Source organism: Halictus rubicundus, chromosome 1, assembly GCF_050948215.1.
Source record: "Halictus rubicundus isolate RS-2024b chromosome 1, iyHalRubi1_principal, whole genome shotgun sequence".
Classification (NCBI taxonomy): domain Eukaryota; kingdom Metazoa; phylum Arthropoda; class Insecta; order Hymenoptera; family Halictidae; genus Halictus; species Halictus rubicundus.
In genome coordinates, this window is record NC_135149.1 from 27,056,746 (window position 1) to 27,075,435 (window position 18,690).

An 18,690-nucleotide genomic window follows, 5' to 3' on the forward strand; every position below is an offset into this window, starting at 1 on the left:
TGTCCACGTGTTTCGAAACGCTCGGCCGCCGGAAAAATTTATTGAATTTATTTATCGTCCGAGGGGAAACTTCGCGTTCAGAAAATAGAACATTATTTTGCGACAAGGTTTTAATCGCAACTTGATTCACTTCGAGAAGCTTTCCGGTTACCAACGCGACATCTATCTTTTGAAGAAGCTTCCTTTCCAATTCTTACAACGGCGCTTGCCCGTTGAAAGAAATCGAACCAAGTACCACTTGTAGAACTAATGCTATTTACAATGTTTAATGCAAAGAAAAATCAATTTTATACGTCGGTAACGTTATTATATGCTAAAGCTACGATGCTCACGGTTAGGCGGCGATACAACTAATGTAATGTAAATGCATTACAAAATCGGATAGAAACAATATTTTGTATTTAATTGTTAGAATATAAAACAACTATTGTTACATTTTTGGCGAATCACAAAAATATGTGGAAAAAAATATACGAAGCCCAAAAAACATACGGCGACGCGATTTCTATACAAAAATAGCAATAAATATTTCAGACTTTTATTGAATTTTTGTGTAGCTATTTACATTATTATATCATAAAATTTTTCGATATTATATATCATTGTAAGAATAGCGAATAATAACTTTATATTATTTATAAAATCGTCTTATACTGTATACTAATCATGATTAGTTCGATATTTACAATGTGTATTAGAAAAAGCCAACTTGTACATTGACTATGTACAGCAGAATGGCATGTGTATAAATTGTAGTTATTAATTAATTTGCACTTACGAATTAGCTATTTAGTACAATCTTTTGTATACTTGCTTCGACTTCCTAACACTATATTTGCTCATGTGCTATTTCACTCACGTATGAGACCACATTGCAATTACGTAAGCTTTTGCTGTTTATAGGTGATAATGTTAATTGCAAAAAGAAATTGTACGCATCTTTCATTATCTTTAAATGTCACGTGTGGTGTGGTATTGTTTTGTTATCTCGAGGATTTTCTTTCTCACGAAGGAAAGGCTTTGATTTACAAGCGTGATTCTTTGAAACGACAGACATTATGGAAGTTTCAAATAAATAACTAAAGTCGTTTTCTTTTGTACTTTATCGCTAATCTACTACTTGTAACTTTGTATCTATAAAAAGGAAACTACTGCAATTTACAAAATCAAAATCATTTTGCGGTCTTGAAAAGAAAAACGGCATTAAGTTTCTTCACCTGTTAACATAGCGATGAAAGATGTGTGAAGAGACGAACGTTTTAGCACGTGTAAAGAAAAATATTGCTAGCGGTACTTCACCTTGATACTTCACACTTCGCCTCGTACGTGTACGTGCAAGTAAAAGTTTTGCAATAAATTTTATTATACATGTAACCGTGGTTACGAGAAGTTCACTACTTGGCGCTGTAGTAAACATCGCTATTTCGGGATAGAAGTAAAGAATGCAGTGGTCAAACACCATTTGACGTTGTGGAATTTTGAATCGGTGGCCTCAACAGATCGTGGTACTGCAGCAAAGCTTCACGTAAAGATCTTGAAACTTGTCCCGATGCGGTAGCAATTGTGCATTCTACTAAACAGGGATACAATCCAATCAGTTGCTCCCAAACTGACTTTTCAACTGAAAAATTAATTTAGAAAGGTTTTTAAAACGTCGCTGAATTTCTTGGGAAAGAATTAAAAACTAATCTCTCGCGCATCAAATTACTTTTTGACCCTTATCTAAGCTACCAACGCTAACTTTCAACAGTATAAAGATTTACTACCTACATAAATGATTACAAAACACGATTGAGGAATGTAATTCTACACATGAAGTTAAGAACTGAACAGCAAAAATGAACGGATAATTAAGTAATGGTCTTATTAGTAGGATAGTATTCTTGTTTCGATTTGAAATTTTAATTACCTTTATTCGGCGGTGCCTTTTTCAGCGATACAACAAGTGTCGCTACTGCTTTCAAAACAAACGATATTTCAGACAATCTGTACCTAGAAAAGGTTCATATAATAAGTACTTAAAAACAAATGAAAATTCATCACATTTGACAAAGGCACACGTCACATCAGATTGTACAATTGTATATCGTTAACTGTAGAGAACAGGAATCGTTAAACAAAAACGAAACCATTACCTGGGCAATGGACATTTTCCGCTACGTCTTTCATTCTCTATATATCGTCGCAACACTTCTTGGAACCTATGAAGAAGAGCAGTGACTGCCAACCTTCCGGCTACTCCTCCCTCGTCGTTTTCAGGATTTTTCGACGGTTCGTGTTCTGCTTCAGTATTTAATCCATCCAGAAGAGAGAATTGTAGTAACGTTTCGAAACAGGTCTTCGCGAATTCTTCCCTCAGTTTTGTTTCACCGCCATTCTCTACTTGAAAGTTGAAAACAGTGTTGTTAGAAACGGAGTAGATTATTTTAAACGTGCACAGAACTACATACCAATATTCGCTGTGGTTGCTGAATGTATAGAACCTTTATTTAGGAGCATTACCACACGCAAGATGAACTGATGAGGTATATATTGAGAATGTGGCAAAACTTCGTCACGCAGAAGTTCCATAACTTGACAATCTACAGCTTCGTCTGCCTGAATCTCTTCTACACCTCGTTCCACGTTCAGTACGCTATGATTAAAAAATATATTGTCGATTATATTAAAAATTAAGCTGTTACGGTGCAAGGGAAATATTCAAATTTTTACACGCGTTACCTTTTGGGGAATAAAAAATCATCTAAGGTACTCGCGAGCTCTGGCCACATACTTTGAAATTGATCTGGACATTTTCTGGCCAGTGGCAAACCAGTATGCAAAACAGCAAGCAGACTAGTAACGGCTAGTTTCCAAGTAGTTGGCGACGGACAAGCATACTTCATCGACAAAGGCACGTGTAACGCTTCTATAATGTGCTTCAGAACTTGCCCTTCTATTACCGCGACTTCGTGCGCTGTCTTTTGGTACAGCGTCACGACCATTGACAGGGCTTTCTCTCCGAAAGGAACATAATTCATGGTGACCCAGTCAGTCTGAATAAATGAGAAATTCTAATTAATATTTGTTTAAGGGGGTATCCTGGTTTTTCATCTTCAAAAAATCGATTTTTCGCATTTTTTAAAAATGCTTATAAGTGTTGTAGGAGTAAAAGAATTCGTTTGAATCTTTAAATGTCTACAAATTCCTAAAAATATTTTGCCTTGACAAAGCAACAGTGAAATATTCGAAGTGCAGGTACGTACCGATACACCTCGAACTTGAGAAATATGCTTCGTTGGTATTTTACCATACGTAGGTGCTTCGCAAGCTAACTTTGAGAAGCTTAGAAGCTGCAGAAAGATTAGGACGATCATTGTTCGCAGATTGTCGGGTCCGTTTAGTGCTTCCTATCAAAAAGTAGTTGAATTAATTTCGAATAGAAATAAATCGTTCAGAAAATGGATCGAAGTTACAAACTTTTTGCAGAAGCTCCATGGAATGAAGCACACCGTCCTGTAAATGTGTAAGGACGACATCTGGCATTGTAGGTAGAATGTAGGGCGTTGACTCACCATGCACCGGAACCGCGACTGCATTTTTCAGTACTATGCAAAGCTTTTGCAAATCCGGTCCAGTGAATCTGGAAACGAAAATCAATCGAAATTATTTTTAAGATTTCAGAAAATCCTTTGAGATACGTTCATGCATCACTAAAGACAACAACATATCCAAATTCCGAAAAGTGTCCGATTTCGCGTGGAATGACCCATACCCAAGAAAAGCTTCATAATTTGTAAGATGTATAAAAACGTACTTGTTTCTGATGTGCTGAAAGACGGCTGGAAATATGTGAACTAACGCAGTTAAAAATGCCTGCGACGGTATATAAGGTTCCGTTTCGCCTTCTTGCGGTGGCGATGTGCTTTCCATTCCAATGTTGAGCCACACACGCCACGCAACAACCCACAATGCCTCCGAATCGTTCGATTGTATCGCCTCGTTGCTATCGCTGCCTTTTTGAAGGTACAGAATCTCTTGAAACGATTTCAGAGCGGCCAACGATACCTGCCGGTTCACACTCCAAGTTTAAGCATCGGTATTTTCTTTCGCAAGAGAAAACAATGTTAGTACTGTACCTCGTTATTTTTACTAAGTGCAGAATTTTCTATAAACTCTAGCAAAAGCGACCAAGCTCTAGGAAAATCGCCCAACATTTGTAAAAGCTGGCGTTTCGTATTAAATACTCTTCCGACGCCACTCAAAGTCAGTACCTATAAAATTTATTCTATTTACTGATAGAATACTTCAAAAAAATAGATCTAAAGTTATCTTACAACGATATCTCAAAATAAAAAATCCATTGATATAATACAGACAACTGGTAGCAAATAAACTGGGTGAGTCACTTAACTGTGCCACATGAATTTAGTCACAACCTATTTATTGCATCAGACAATGTTTCAATCAAAAGTTTGTATAAATTTAGGTGGTACAGTTGAGTGACTCAGCCTGTAGTTATGTATATGTTGAATTGTTACCTGCGTTTCAGCCCATTGTTTCTGTGCTGTGTTCCGACTATGATGAATGAGTATGTTTCCACTAGTATCTACTTTCTCGCTACTGGCAGAGTTGGATAAACTCCTTACTTTATCCAGTAACGGGAAAAGAACTTGCCAGAGCACAGCTTGCCATGTCGGCTGGTGCAATAGGCTACCGTGTGCGGATATTGTTGAAAATAAAGTTTGACTGGCTGATTTACGCACTGCAGGTCGAGAATCCACGCATAAATCCCCTTAAATATAGAACGGTATCGTTTATACTTTCCGCTTCTAATTATATCATTGCTTTATTGAGTTCTTCATTATTACCTAGCCTCGTGTATAGGCACATCCAAAGCTTATCAAACGCTGGCATGTTTGTTGTACCAGGAAAATCCGGAAATACAGAGGACGAATCCCCTTTCAAAGAAACGCAGAGTTTCTCTTGATTTTGATAAAAGTAATCGCTAATGTTCCACTGCAAAAAACAAAAAGATTTCAATAAATTAAACTTACTACAAGTAGATTGTACATGGTCTATCGATTCGTTTATCTACTTTATCTGTACACATTATATACGATAAGAAATGTTTGTCTTATTTAATTGCCTTGATCGTAATTTCATTCGTTCAAGATACTTTTGCTCGGACTTTAACAACATTAGATGCTTCTAAGTCTTCTACAATCAAACGTGTGCGTCTCTAAATCACGACTTCTTGACCTGATATTATTCCAAAGGAGTTCCATGGCTTGAAACTTTTAACTTCGCTTCGCTCGTCTCTTGTACGATTGAAAAGAAATGCACAAGTAACACCATGATTAACACACAGGCAGTCACGTAGTTCAGATATTGGATCCTTGTTCCGAAGAATCGGTTCTTACCATTAACCCGACAGCAGTGAGCGAAATATTCAATTCTTGTGTTTGCGAGCCAAATTTGGCAGCCGTGTCGACGCAAAGCGGAAGACACCGCCAAGGCATCACTGGCAGAAAATCGGTTACTACCAGTTGTAAACACTGAAAAGCTATTCTAACTAAAGCCTCCCTGTAAAACGTTACAAGAATGATCGTTACTTAACAATATTGGGCTAGATTCGTTAAATAATGCGAAATATACCCATGGTGGTCGGACACTGCACCGATGATACCAAGTACCAAGGGCCAACCGTGATACAATGTCTCCCCAGCTCCATGCAAAACTTGCAGAACACATTCTAGTTGACGTTGTCTCACGTCACCGTGACGCACCGATGACAACTCAGATAGCGGTCCCAGAAGTAACGTCTGCAACTTCTGTGTCAAAGAATGAATCAAATTTCAATACTTGTACGTATTAGGGTCAACAAGTGCGACATAAGTGAACATACTTGATTATCGCGCAAAGGTTGAGGGTACTTATGTTGCAGCGCCATTTTAACAAGGTACGTGATAGCTTCCACTCCCCATTCCCTCATACGAATGTGCGGATGTTGACAAACTTCTAGTAAGTGATTCGTCAATGGTCTCCATAAAACCTCGACTCTGGGCAAATTCACCAGACCGGTTTCCAACAGTTTGGCGACAGCGAACAAGGATGGCTCCTAGCATGGGCAGACACAATGTATTCGAAAGAACTGTACAACTCGAAAGCAGTATACAAAATGGAGCATTTAAAACAGGTCACTTGAACATCTCGTTTACTATCGGAAAAAATGCAAGTGAAATATTCAGGCGACCTATTCTAAAAATACTCCACATTGTATATTACAGCCATATTGTTGCTTACCCTATTAGAATAAGCTAGTTCCATGGCCTCACGGCTCAGTTTACAAAGTGCATCTATCAAGTGATGCAGAGCTACGTCATCTAAATGCTGGCTACTTTCAAATAATCTACTGAGCATGGCGCTGAGAACAGGAAGATCCGCCATAACTGCGTTCGTAAGTACTGCATTTGGATCTGCAGCGGTTCTGCCAGCTTTCAATGATCCCCCTGTGGATGGTTTTAAACCGAGTATCCAGACAAGATGTTGCAACGTTGTAAGTACCAAATGCCATGCACTGCCGAGTATGCTCCCGTGGCAATGCGCGAGCGAAAGTAATGCGCGCATGCATTGCAAATTCTTTGCTGTTAACATCACAGGTCCCTGGTGTGCACCTGCACGATCAAAATGCAATTTTGTAGACGATGCGGTGTGTTAATTAAATATCACTATCGGTAAAGTATCAAGGCATATTTCACACACCAACAGGCAGCGATGCAGTAGGTAGTGGAGTTCCAACAGCCACAACCTGTTGTCGGTAGTCCGGTTCCATAGTTAAATTATACTGAGCAGACTCTTGTTGTCTCGCACTTGGAATACCTTGTGGAGCATTGTACAGTACTGTCAACGCATAATGGGGTGGCAACGAGGCTTTGCATATCGCGGTAATGAACGCGTCACGAGGAGTTTGCAGTTCTAGTTGTCCACACAGGGATGCAAAAATCTGGATAGCTTTCAGCACATTTTCGGTCGCAGATTCGTCGGTACTGATAATTACGATAAAATAAGAATTATTTACTGGAGGTGTGCGAGAACTTGATTACATCTATCATTCACATATATTTTTTATGGCGGTAAAAAATTGGGGGAAGTAATATTTATGCACCTGGTGTCGATCAGAGGACTCAATGCGGCCAATAAACCGCACCAACTCGAATTAATGAGCTGAGTATGAAGCTTTCGTTCGGACTCGATCGGTTTGTACGATTGATTTCCTGTCATAGCTTCGCCGGAACCATTAATAGCGAGAGCAATGGATCGTATAATGTCCAATAAACATGCGTAGGCTATGCTGATTCCATAGCCTATTGGTATTTGCGGTGGTTCGCCTTTATCGAGCATATCCAGACTGAAAATGATTTTTTTATGGACACACTATTTTTAAAAAATGATAAGTGGAATACCATAATTTGAACACTTACTAGGTAGATTTAGCTTGACCACTTGGGAATGTTGCGACTACCGGCAACCAAATACCGCGAGAATAAAAACCAGGCTGTGGTGAAACACCAGGACCAATTGGCATTGCCGAGAACAACGGAGACGTAGTATTTTGTGGTATTGTTGTACCTGCCGCTGCATTATAAAGCCATTAATAAAATTTCATTTAAAGATCTATAATCATTAATATAGCTTAAATTACCCATATTACTCTGATTCATCATTTGCGGATTAACGAACAGACTATGTACATAGGCACCCAAACTGTTAACGATATCTTGAAAGATATTAGTTGCGTGAGGTTTCAAATCGTAACATTCACAGAAGTTAGTAAGAAGATCAGCTTGCACTGTCATCTTATGTAAAACCTCCAAAGCTAAAGCTCTCTGCCAAGTCGGCTTATCTGGATCCAAAAATTTCACGATCAAAGATAAAAATATTTCGCATTCCGTTACCTGAAAATATCAAATCTTGCATTATGTGTTCAACTTAAATTCTACGACAAATATTTGCAGCAAGTACGACGTTACTTCTTAGGCATATAGCAAAATTGGAAAATATTTTACTTACCAAAAGAGAATGGTATTTTTGTATTAATATGGAAACGACTCTAAGAAGTCTCATGCTAATAGGGAAATAAGGCTTGTCCAAAGGCGTGGCTTGTTGTAATGATGCCGGAACAGAATTACGGTACTTGATATTTGGCGAGAACAATTTAATTACAAGAGCGCACACTCGTTCTTTCAACAAGAAGCTAAATTCCGGATGCTGAAAAAGATATCTCTGTTTTACCAGTCATATTTAATTTAAAATTTTTGAGTGAAAGTACCTTGAAAAAGACTGAGGAAAAGTTTGTTAAAACAGACTCTAACAATTCCAGTCCAAATGTACGTGTCATCTCAGTAATGCCAATTAACCAGTAAGGTTGATCTGCGTTCACCAATTGAACTAAATCCTGTGGAAAAATATTACAAAATTAATATTATAGTATCGGATGATAAATAATATAAATGTACCTACTTGGAACATTAAATATGCATCGGCAGCGCATGGCCCTAAACCTTTGGGTGCCTGATTAGTAGGAATTTTCAGTTCTTCTAAATTAATGTCATCTGAATCTTCATGATCAGGACTTTGTTCATCTTCTGCAACAACACGTTCGAACACCAATGACACTAGCTGTCGCACAGTGGCTCCTGCCGTGTTGATTGTTGTACTATCTTTTGTAAAATGTAAACGAAAGCAAAGAACTAGATTCTGAAAATTAAGCCAAATGAAAAACTTATTTCTTTAAGACACAGATTTAAATTTCATATCCAATGCAGATTATTACCCTTGCAAGTGTTTCACCATGTACAATGGTATTACTTGTGAGTAACAAAGTTACAGTCTGTAACACTTTAACTTCTTCTGTACCAGATTCCATCAACATCCATAGGGTGTCAGTAATGTAACGTGCACCTTTTTGATCAACAGCTTGTTGCGTAATTAACCTTTGCATTATAGTTAAACAAAACTAGAACAATATGTAAAAGTATAGTTTAAAACAATGCTGTATAATAAGAAGCTGTGATTAAGAGATAAAGAATGTCTGGTCCTTAGCAATATACCTTAATAATCTTCACATCTTTGCTTTCGCAGCCTTGTACCAGAGGGTACAAGATTTGATTTACAATGTAATAGATAGAAGCACCTGTGGTGTTTGATGCAGTTCTTATTTTCGTGATTCCCTCTTCGCATGACTAAAATAAAATACATATGCAAATAATTATCGTGTTTATTTTGCGAATTATACGGGAGAAGGTGTATCACACCCACATAATCTTTTTCAACAATCTTTCTTAAAAGTCTGAAAAACTAACCTAACTTTCTCACAGAATGTTACATTAAAATAAACATTTAGCTATTATATAAATCCTGAATAAAAGCTTACTTCTTTGATCTGCGGGTACTTCTTCTTCGTTTCAGAGGCAAGGGTTTTCAAATCAGTTTGCAATGACTCCAAAAATTTTGAGGTATTCTCCGGGTTCGTCGCGACAGCTGCGTTCGCCATCGTATTGCGATCCTCTTTCACAGACTTACTATAAAAATCTGTTTCATTGTAAGCTATAAACAATCCCTTGATAAACACATACCGCTGTAATGCAAATAGTATCTAACTGATAGTAGGTGAGTTGGCACGTCCCATGCCGATTATCACAAATGACAATGGACAGGTGACAATCTATCGAACTTGTCCTTACACATTTTCGAACTTACGTCATTTTTAAGACATCGCTTCGAACGATTATTTAATAGCGTTTCTAACGGTCCGTTTTAAGTTCTTTGACAGTCGTGTTCTACCACGATAATCAGTTATTCGCATCTTAATTGCAACACGATCAAGTAAATAATAAACCGTGGCATGCAATGGCGCTGATAACTCATGCAATGTATGAGTGTGTTCGTAGATGTCCAGATCGTGCTGTAACATTAAACTTCGGTCACTCTATATATAGAGTGGAAATCGAAGATATACATATCACAGTACAATCATGAAATGGAAGAATTTTCTAGACCCATGTTATTCTATTAATTAAATTAACACATAACTTTGAGTTCTTTTAATTAAATTTGAATAAAATCAGAAGTCTTACTTGCATTTCTGCATCGGTGAAGTATAAATTGAACAATTTGAGTCAACCTACTGTGTAATTCAAACTACAGAGCGTTCTTACAGAGACGAAATTCGTATTGAGATCTTTGATATTCGTGACTCTAAAACTTTTAATCTACATATGCAGGGTGTCCCAAAAATGTTGTACTTCCTTGAAAGGGGTAATTCCTGAGATCATCTCAAGTCTCTTTTCCCTTTGCGAAAATATTCTCCGCAGCTTTGTTAAGGAGTTATTAACAAAAAACACGGATCAATCAAACTCAACCAATGGCAACGCCACGCTCAGCAGGAACTGCCGCGGAGAACATTTTCGTAAAGAAAAAAATTACTTCAACTGAGGAGTCACCTCTTTCGAGGAAATTTAACATTTTTGGGACACCCTGTATAGAAGGTGTTGCCGTTTTTGTAAATATATCTTTGTCCTTCACTGTAGCTATTTAGATGAAAGAAGACGGAAGAAACTGAAGAATTTGAAACATCGGAAAGCGCGGCAATATTTGAATCGCAATGTGATATCCCTGTCTGACCAATAACAGTTTTTATATAATTTCATTTACACATTATCCAATACACTAATTCTTTTAGCTTCTCAAAAAGATTGACATCGTTTGATTCAATTTTTAAAAAGTTGTTCTTTTCGAAAGAGTGTTTGAATATCAATGGAAGTCACCGAACATATACGCATGCGCACTTGAATGCGGCATGCATCTATTTACAGACGCATGTGTACTGGAGATTGATTACCGAGAAGCGTCGCAGCTGCGCGTCTATAAAAGTACTCCATGGAAAGCATCAGTGCGTAACTTCAGAGATTGCGTAACCCTCGAATGAAGTGAGTTATAATTCAAGGGTTTGTCAGTCTGTTGAACGATCGGCAACGTTCACAGTATACTTGTTGCTCACTGGTCACACGCGGCGGCTAAGTTAGTTTGGCGGTTGGTCGAGGAGGGAAGAAAGAGGACAGTGACGGGGTCCAAGGGTTCCTTCTCTCACGTTTTCGTTCGACTTCGCGAGCTTTCCGCAAGCTGGTGGAGCGCGTCCCGATCAATTAGCATATGCTACTTCCTAGCGGGAATTTTGTTTCACTGATCGAATAAAGGTAATTACATGACAGTAAGCTATGCATATATATCTATAGATATATACATTTCCACGATCGAGTGGTCTTCGCACGGATTTTCTATGCCAACGAAAACCCCAGCCGATCCTGAGTCAAAACTTGACAGTACGTTTTTTGTTTTTTCTACCAAAGTAAAAGGCCGCCTTTCTAACCTAAATTCCAAATTCTGTCACGGACCGCGATCCACGGTGGTAGGGTGAGGAGGGCGACAAGCACGGCGTCTCCTTCCCTTTTTGACAGCTAAAAATACGGTTTTTGACGAAGCGTCCGCGGGATCGAACATCTTGACTATTTCGGTTACGATAAGAGCCGTGGACACGTTTTGAATCGTTTACGTAGCATTTCGCACTGGAAATATGTATCTCGCCGTCAGCTGCCGATTTATACGTCTATTTACGAACGACGATTAATTATGTCCGTGTCGCCTGCGTTAATCCCCGTAACCAGTGAACGTGCTATTAGTTGTTTACCCGCGACTCTTCTGCTTTGCACTTATATGGTAGTACATACTTAAATCACGATTTTAATATGCATGTGATTTCAATAAGGATATCGTGCCCTGTAGTTTCTTTCCTTCGTGACATTATAATTTGTAGAATAGGTTCACGTGATACAGACATATTTTTGTATTTGTTCTTTTTTGTCGTTCCATTGTTAATGTCGATTCAATAAATTTTCATTAATGTGTAGAATAAAATAGCATCGAATATTTGAAAACATTTAAAAATACTATAGATTAGCATAGAAATGTTTTTGTGTAATTAACATGAATTTATATTAATTTGCTTTCGATTGAAATAGTTATATGATAAAGTCGCGGATACATTAATCGTAGAGAAAAGGATAATTTTAGTTCGTATTATATTTACTATATTAGAAAAACAGTCTCATTTCTGAAAATAGAATTAATCACTATTTAAATTTAGATCAATTGCTCAAATCATAATATAATCTTGTATGAATCTTATATGTGTAATTGATATCTATTATATATTCCTCCTATTTTTATTATTCACCTTGTTATAAATAGAAGTTTGTAATATTTTTAGAATTATCTTGTATGAAAAGTTTTATTGTTGGAAAAGCTTGTTGTGCTTTCTTATGTCTTTTTGAAATTATTTTCATAAAACGTATGAACTATCTTTATCAGATTAATAATTAACTTTTTTGTATAATGTGTTATCAATTTTACAAGAGTTGTAATGCATATTAAAAAAAACTCATTTATAATTGTGTCAAATAAAAAGAAGCTAATTTTATTGATATTGAAAAGATTTTGTTTTTACATAGATCACATTCTACAGTGATTTACAAATATGATTGATAATTTTATGAGTAAGCAATTCGATAGCATTCGTAGCTATAAATGGATTCATTATCACAAGGATTGTTGTACAGATAGCCACTTCCTATTTGACATAATATTCTGTTATTCATCCTCTATTTCATTGATTTTCAAGTACTTTGTTACGATGCAATGTTAGTTAAGTGCAATAGCCATGTGTAAGTTATGCATTAATATATGAACAGAATCTGTGATAGCTACAATTAGACTGTGGATCTCCATGCAAAATAAAAATTTGCTGTATCAGTTGCAAGAAGTAGGAGCCAAATAGAAGGTCCTTTCTTTTCTTAATCATTCTAAGGAGTTGAAAATAATGTATTGCTATACCTACATATTCTGTTTTAAATTGCACATTCCCAATTTTGTAATGAATGCATAAAATCTGCAGTCTAGTTGCCATGTAAGATATAGAATCATCTACGATATAATTTTTCCTTTCAGTTCGCAGGTAATTCAATATGTCTCACCACTTTGTCACAGTTTGCGTAGTGTGCGTTTTATGCGCCGCTCATAATCCTTGCTCAGCACACACCGAATTGTCGACTACGGGACAAAGAGCTCGTGATAATGTAAATTCTGAGAATTTACCAAGACTAAATGAACAGCTACAGCCATCATGGTTGTTAATGAAATTTAAAAAGTTGCAAGAGAAGGATAACAAGAAAGTGAATTTAAATAACTTAGGCACTTCTAGAAACGGTGCTGTTAACTTTTCTAATAGAGAATTAAACAATAATAATGTTAACAAAATACCTACATTGTTAGTGCCATCTGCCATTGACGAAGTTCATGTGAAAAGAAAAACCACCCCACAGGGTACGAAAGTAGACAAAAATGTCCAAGACACTCGTGTTCCAGAAATAGAGGAAAGTTTTACAGCTTTAAACGATTTAGAAATAATGGAGAGACTAGGACAGACTGAGATAAGTTACAATGGGGAATTGAAGTCTTCAAGGTCTGCAAAAAATCCTGACTCTGTTGCTGTGATTAGACGAAAAAGGAACGTAGATGTTATAGACGAAAAGTACTTCATGAGAAAAATTTTCGAAACTTACGGAGATGGTACTAGTGTGACTATAGAAGGTTTCGAGAAGTTATTGAAAAAATTAGGATTACTGAGGTTACTAACAGATGTATATAAATTAGAGGATCTTAATGCTGTTACTAGTCATGGAAATCCATTAGGTGAGTTTGTTTTCATTGTTTAATTACAACGATTGTACACATGAAAAACAAAACATGTTTGAATACATGATACATAGCTAATATCAGTATATTACTTTTAATTATCAATTAACAACCTATCAATCATAATAAATTCCCCCTAATAAATCTACTTACGCATCTGCTTTAATCATACCTTCTGAATTGATTCTATATAGGAGCCATTTTAATGATAATAATTTAGCTTAATTTGTGGGTCCAAACTTCTGTCCAGTGGACCTGTTAAGTTACTTATTGATTTCAATGGTCTACTTTGGTTGTTTATTAAAACCTGTTTACAGTGATTCACTGTGAGAAAAAAGATTACACACAGGAGGACATTTGATTTACAGTTCTGATAATATAAATAAACTCTAACACTAATCATGCTTAGATAAGATATAATTAAATAATCTTTCTTATATAATCTTATCGTCTACAAAGATAAGTCTGTACAAGTTTAATATTAGTTTATTGTTGTACATAAACATAGTAGCCTTTTAAAGAGAAAATTTTTTGTTGTAGAAAAATCAAAGAACACACAAAATAGTGGCCTATCAGAATATGAGAATGGAGCCAGAAAAGAACGGGTAAGATGAGTTGTAATTATTGAAATCACATTTTATTATAGAAAAATGAAACACACTTCTTTTCCTAATACATCAAATATTTCTCACGTGATTGTCCCAAAATTTCAGTGCTTAAATAGCAAAGAATTATTAAGTACTGTTGCGAGAGATATGCCCTACAATTCCATCACTAATAATAATACAATATTACCAAGTTGGCTTTTTGAACGTGTGTGTCCAGCTCTTGTTTACCAATTAGCAGGTGAATCGAGTTCAGAAAGAAATGGATGCATTCGTGTACCAGAGAATTATAAACCAGTAACAGTTACTAAATACCTTGGAGAGGATGTATCGCGTAATATGGTTCAAGGTAAAACATATTTTGTAACACGCACAGATTCTTAACACACTAGAGTAATCGTGGGTTGTTAAATACAGTTTTCTTTTGTTTCAGTGTGGGCCTATTCTTTAATCAGTATTCTAATAATTAGTCTTTGTGGTTTATTTGGTGTAGTTGTTATACCTTTCATGGGTAAAATTTACTATCACCAATTATTGCAGTTCCTGGTTGCTCTTGCTGTAGGAACGTTATGCGGCGATGCTCTTATTCATTTATTACCCCATGTAAGACTTCTGATCAGGAATATAATGAATCTTTAACGATCATTGCGATGTAATAATTACGTTGTTCTTTCCAGGCGATGATGCCGCATCACACGCATGATCACCATGGTCATGATGATAATCATGCCGAGGTAGATCACAAGGAACAGCACAATATAAATATGTGGAAAGGACTAGTTGCAATGGCGGGTCTTGTATTATTTTTTTTTACCGAGAAAGCTTTGACGTTGGTTGCAGAATGGCGAAAGCTTCGGCAACGTCGTAACAAGGTAAACGATACTACTTAAAGTCAGAAAAATAAAACATTCAATATGTATAATTCATTTTAGCTCCCTTCGCGTGTTAGAGTGATGCGCGAAACAGACGGACCAAACAGCAATGTTGTAGGCGAGAAACTTTGCAAACACAAATATTCATCATACCCTTACTGTTATGGTGAAATTAACACTGACACTCAAGGTAGATTATCGCATTCGCTTTCATCAGGCTCGACGATGCGTTAATATCTTTCTCTAAATCCTTTTTCTTTTAACATTCTGAAAAGGGATAATTAATCTGTTATAAAACGGAAATTTATTGTTTAGATAATCATCATAATCGTCAACATAATAACCATGAGAAGCCTCCCGTAATCGAAGAGGAGAAACCGTTAACATCAAATTGCAATTCAGTGTCTAAAATAATGACGAATGACGGGGAAAAGAAATCAAACGAGGATTGGAGATTAGATGAATCAATTGTAAATACTAAGAAAAACACGGATGGTGCTGACATACCACTAAACAAATCTGAAAGTTACACTGTTATTATACGCGAGCACGAAACGAAACACCATGGCCACACCCATTCCCATGGTATAATTTAATTACTTAATCTGACTTCGTTACTTGCGTATATGTTAAGTAGCTCAATTAAGTGGTTCAATGTTTTTATTAGGTCATGTACATTCGGCACCAGAATCTTTATCAAGCGTCGCTTGGATGGTGGTTATGGGCGACGGTTTGCATAACTTCACAGATGGTATGGCCATAGGTGCTGCTTTCTCGGCGAACATAGCAGGTGGTTTCTCAACGGCTATAGCTGTGTTCTGCCATGAATTACCTCATGAAATAGGTACGAAACTTAGATTTTAATTATATTACTGTATCATTTTCGAAACAATTAAAAATATTTGAAAGTGTACAGAGATCTGACTCGAATTTATTTGTCTGGATAGGGGACTTCGCAGTTTTGTTAAAAGCCGGAATGAGCGCCAAGCAAGCTGTCTTTTACAATCTGTTATCTTCTGTACTCTGCTTATTTGGAATGGTATTTGGCGTGTTGTTGGGTAGCACTCCGGCTGTGAGTAGCTGGATGTTTGCAGCTGCTGCAGGAATGTTTATATATATAGCATTAGTAGACATGGTGAGTAATATCTGGTTTTTATTTGTTTAAACTTTTCTATACGAACGGTGACTATAGTCATTACTTACTTATGCAAAATAAAAATTATTTGCATAAGTTGACAGTTACGTTGAAAGAAATCTACGTTGATAAGAAAAGCTACGTAAGATAAGAAAAGCTACGTTGACATTTATTTCCTTCCTTAACAATTCTAATGAGTTGAAAATAGTGGAACAGTGTCTTTAAATTGTGTAAATGTTCTCACAATTATGTATTCTATACACTCATTTTTACCATAAATGCATAAAACTTGCAGCCTAGTCATTACTCTTATATAATAATGGCAAGTTACTCGTTAAAATTTCTGAGTGATAGCATATTTGCGAGCAAGGCCGCCTTATCAAATGGGTTAATGTATTCTGCATTCAGTAAATTACTTTACTATGTTCGTTTGAAAAGAATGCAGTCTTTAACATTCCATATTGATACCTAACAATACCTTATAGTTCTATGTTAGTATAGAATAATTACATAGTAATAACTACTACCAATGATATAACACATATGTATGTGTAATTTAGATTCCAGAATTATCTTCAAGTCATTCTGCGGAACGTAGTTCTCAGTGGCAGTGTATTCTACAAGGGTTAGGGCTATCGTGTGGCCTTGGAATAATGTTAATTATAGCACTCTATGAACACGATCTTAAGACTATGTTCAGTGATTAAATTTACAAAGACTGACAACTTTTAAAACAATGGTAAGCTTGCAATACTGCCTACGGACCTATTTGTTATAGGTCGCTACCTGAGTCAATAAAACTTTAGTTGTGAGTTCTTACCGAAACACCAATTTTCATTATAAGACTAATTTATTGTGTTTCCTTCTTTATATGCATAGCTAAGTAGAATTTTCTGTTGACAGCAACATACTTATTATTGTAAAAAACAAAAAGAAAACACTTAATGCGGTACTAAAACGGAACAAATGCTAAATGTTTTATAACATTTATAACGTTAAGAGTATTCAGTGCACAACTGCGAATGAAATAGGCAATTCGAGGAAACTTAGATAATTCAAATACAACGACAATATTCGAAGTATACTTATTAGAAATTGTACCTATGTGAGATATTATGTTCTCTTAAAGTAACATGAAAATGAAAGGATCGAGACTAAGATTAAAATACTTTGAAATTTATTAGACAAAACATTACGAAGATAGGTAAATATATAGTTAATTATTACTACATAGTTTTTTTTATGTATTCCTTCAGAAGATCGCATAAATCTGTGGAAATGTCATGCAGTTGTTTGTTGGTTATGAATAAAGCAAATTTAACCAAATAAACCCCCTTAAAGATCTATAAAATTATTATTCTAAACAATAATTACGAAATACCCAAATTAAGATGTGTATTTTTCTTTAATCATCAATTGCTTGGCGTTCACACGATTTATATATGCTTCACAACTATTAGCGCTCGGGTTTATTTCTAATATATATTTATACATATATTAATAATTGCATTCTTTATTTTGGTACTATAATTTAGATACTATTTCAGATAAATACCACTTTATTAACCGATGTCGCAAATAATGCTGTCATCAAATGTATTATTGAAATTAACAAAGTGCTCTATATCTTTTAAGATAATTTTAAAGTCAAGTAAAATATGCATTAGTTGAGATATGACACTTATAATAATGCTAAGAAAAGATACTGATATTAGGACGATATCAAATTATAGAACACTAGACGTATTCGTTGATCATACTTGCATTTTGAGTTTACAGATACGTTTGTTTTTTGAGAACTCTGGTGCTCCTCCGGTTTCGATGTTTTATTGTAATTATCGCAATCAAATGTAATTATCCTCGATGTGTTATACACGAAGCTTGGAATTACGATGCTACAAGAAAGGTGCATACCCGACTTTTTGTTTCACCAATTGACTTTATGAAATACGGTGTTTATACACTGCTATAGTACGTTCTAATTTCGCGTAACGCTGGTACTCTTGTGCATGAAATGGTTTTGTCAAATATTGACCTAAATGAACGAAAATGGTACAAAAAATACTACACCATTCACAATGATTGGATAATATTAAAAAAAAAACTAATCGAATAATTACTTATCATTCTATGTACATATCTGCATGTCACACCGTAATATACAATTCAAACTTAAAATCCAAATAATTGTAGCTATAAATCTAAATATTTTTAGCCGTACTTATGTAAACTAATAATATCTTTATCCATGACTGTAAGGGTAAGAAAAATTTCATTATAGATCTTT

At 35.8% G+C, this 18,690-nt stretch overlaps 2 protein-coding genes and 1 long non-coding RNA gene across 11 annotated transcripts; 1 reads left to right on the forward strand and 2 right to left on the reverse strand.

Annotated features, from left to right (window-relative positions):
- Positions 1–382: 382 nt before the first annotated feature.
- Mon2 (Mon2 homolog, regulator of endosome-to-Golgi trafficking) lies at positions 383–9,882 on the reverse strand. Of its 4 annotated transcripts, none has more exons than XM_076797193.1 (26): positions 9,742–9,882; positions 9,416–9,588; positions 9,093–9,224; positions 8,816–8,998; positions 8,503–8,739; positions 8,312–8,437; positions 8,053–8,250; positions 7,685–7,937; positions 7,464–7,617; positions 7,148–7,390; positions 6,745–7,028; positions 6,286–6,656; positions 5,888–6,100; positions 5,638–5,813; positions 5,403–5,565; positions 4,851–4,998; positions 4,521–4,774; positions 4,119–4,253; positions 3,797–4,047; positions 3,460–3,622; positions 3,246–3,389; positions 2,722–3,035; positions 2,451–2,635; positions 2,136–2,382; positions 1,910–1,992; positions 383–1,621 (listed from the first exon to the last, which is right to left on the reverse strand). In XM_076797193.1, exons 2-26 carry the CDS (start codon positions 9,533–9,535, stop codon positions 1,452–1,454), a joined length of 4,947 nt encoding a protein of 1,648 aa, XP_076653308.1. In that variant the 5' UTR covers positions 9,536–9,588; positions 9,742–9,882; the 3' UTR covers positions 383–1,451. The 4 variants fall into 4 exon arrangements, with proteins under 4 accessions (XP_076653308.1, XP_076653316.1, XP_076653323.1 ...); XM_076797201.1 differs by having other exon boundaries at positions 9,416–9,573; positions 9,742–9,878; XM_076797208.1 differs by lacking the exon at positions 9,742–9,882 and having other exon boundaries at positions 2,136–2,379; positions 9,416–9,550.
- On the reverse strand, positions 9,770–10,201 carry LOC143359333 (uncharacterized). Its single transcript, XR_013083101.1, has 2 exons — positions 10,119–10,201; positions 9,770–9,946 (listed from the first exon to the last, which is right to left on the reverse strand). It is a non-coding gene; the product is annotated as an uncharacterized LOC143359333 (long non-coding RNA).
- Positions 10,202–10,911: 710 nt separating this feature from the next.
- LOC143359361 (zinc transporter foi) lies at positions 10,912–18,521 on the forward strand. 6 transcript variants are annotated; one of them, XM_076797290.1, is made up of 12 exons: positions 10,912–11,237; positions 13,052–13,788; positions 14,332–14,396; positions 14,505–14,745; positions 14,830–14,999; positions 15,074–15,268; positions 15,329–15,458; positions 15,584–15,853; positions 15,936–16,112; positions 16,216–16,403; positions 16,964–17,142; positions 17,283–17,629. In XM_076797290.1, exons 2-11 carry the CDS (start codon positions 13,062–13,064, stop codon positions 17,108–17,110), a joined length of 2,310 nt encoding a protein of 769 aa, XP_076653405.1. In that variant the 5' UTR covers positions 10,912–11,237; positions 13,052–13,061; the 3' UTR covers positions 17,111–17,142; positions 17,283–17,629. The 6 variants fall into 6 exon arrangements, 5 of the variants coding, with proteins under 5 accessions (XP_076653405.1, XP_076653389.1, XP_076653398.1 ...); XR_013083103.1 differs by adding an exon at positions 17,951–18,521 and having other exon boundaries at positions 10,913–11,237; positions 16,964–17,607; XM_076797283.1 differs by having other exon boundaries at positions 10,913–11,237; positions 17,307–17,629.
- The last annotated feature ends 169 nt before the right edge of the window (positions 18,522–18,690 follow it).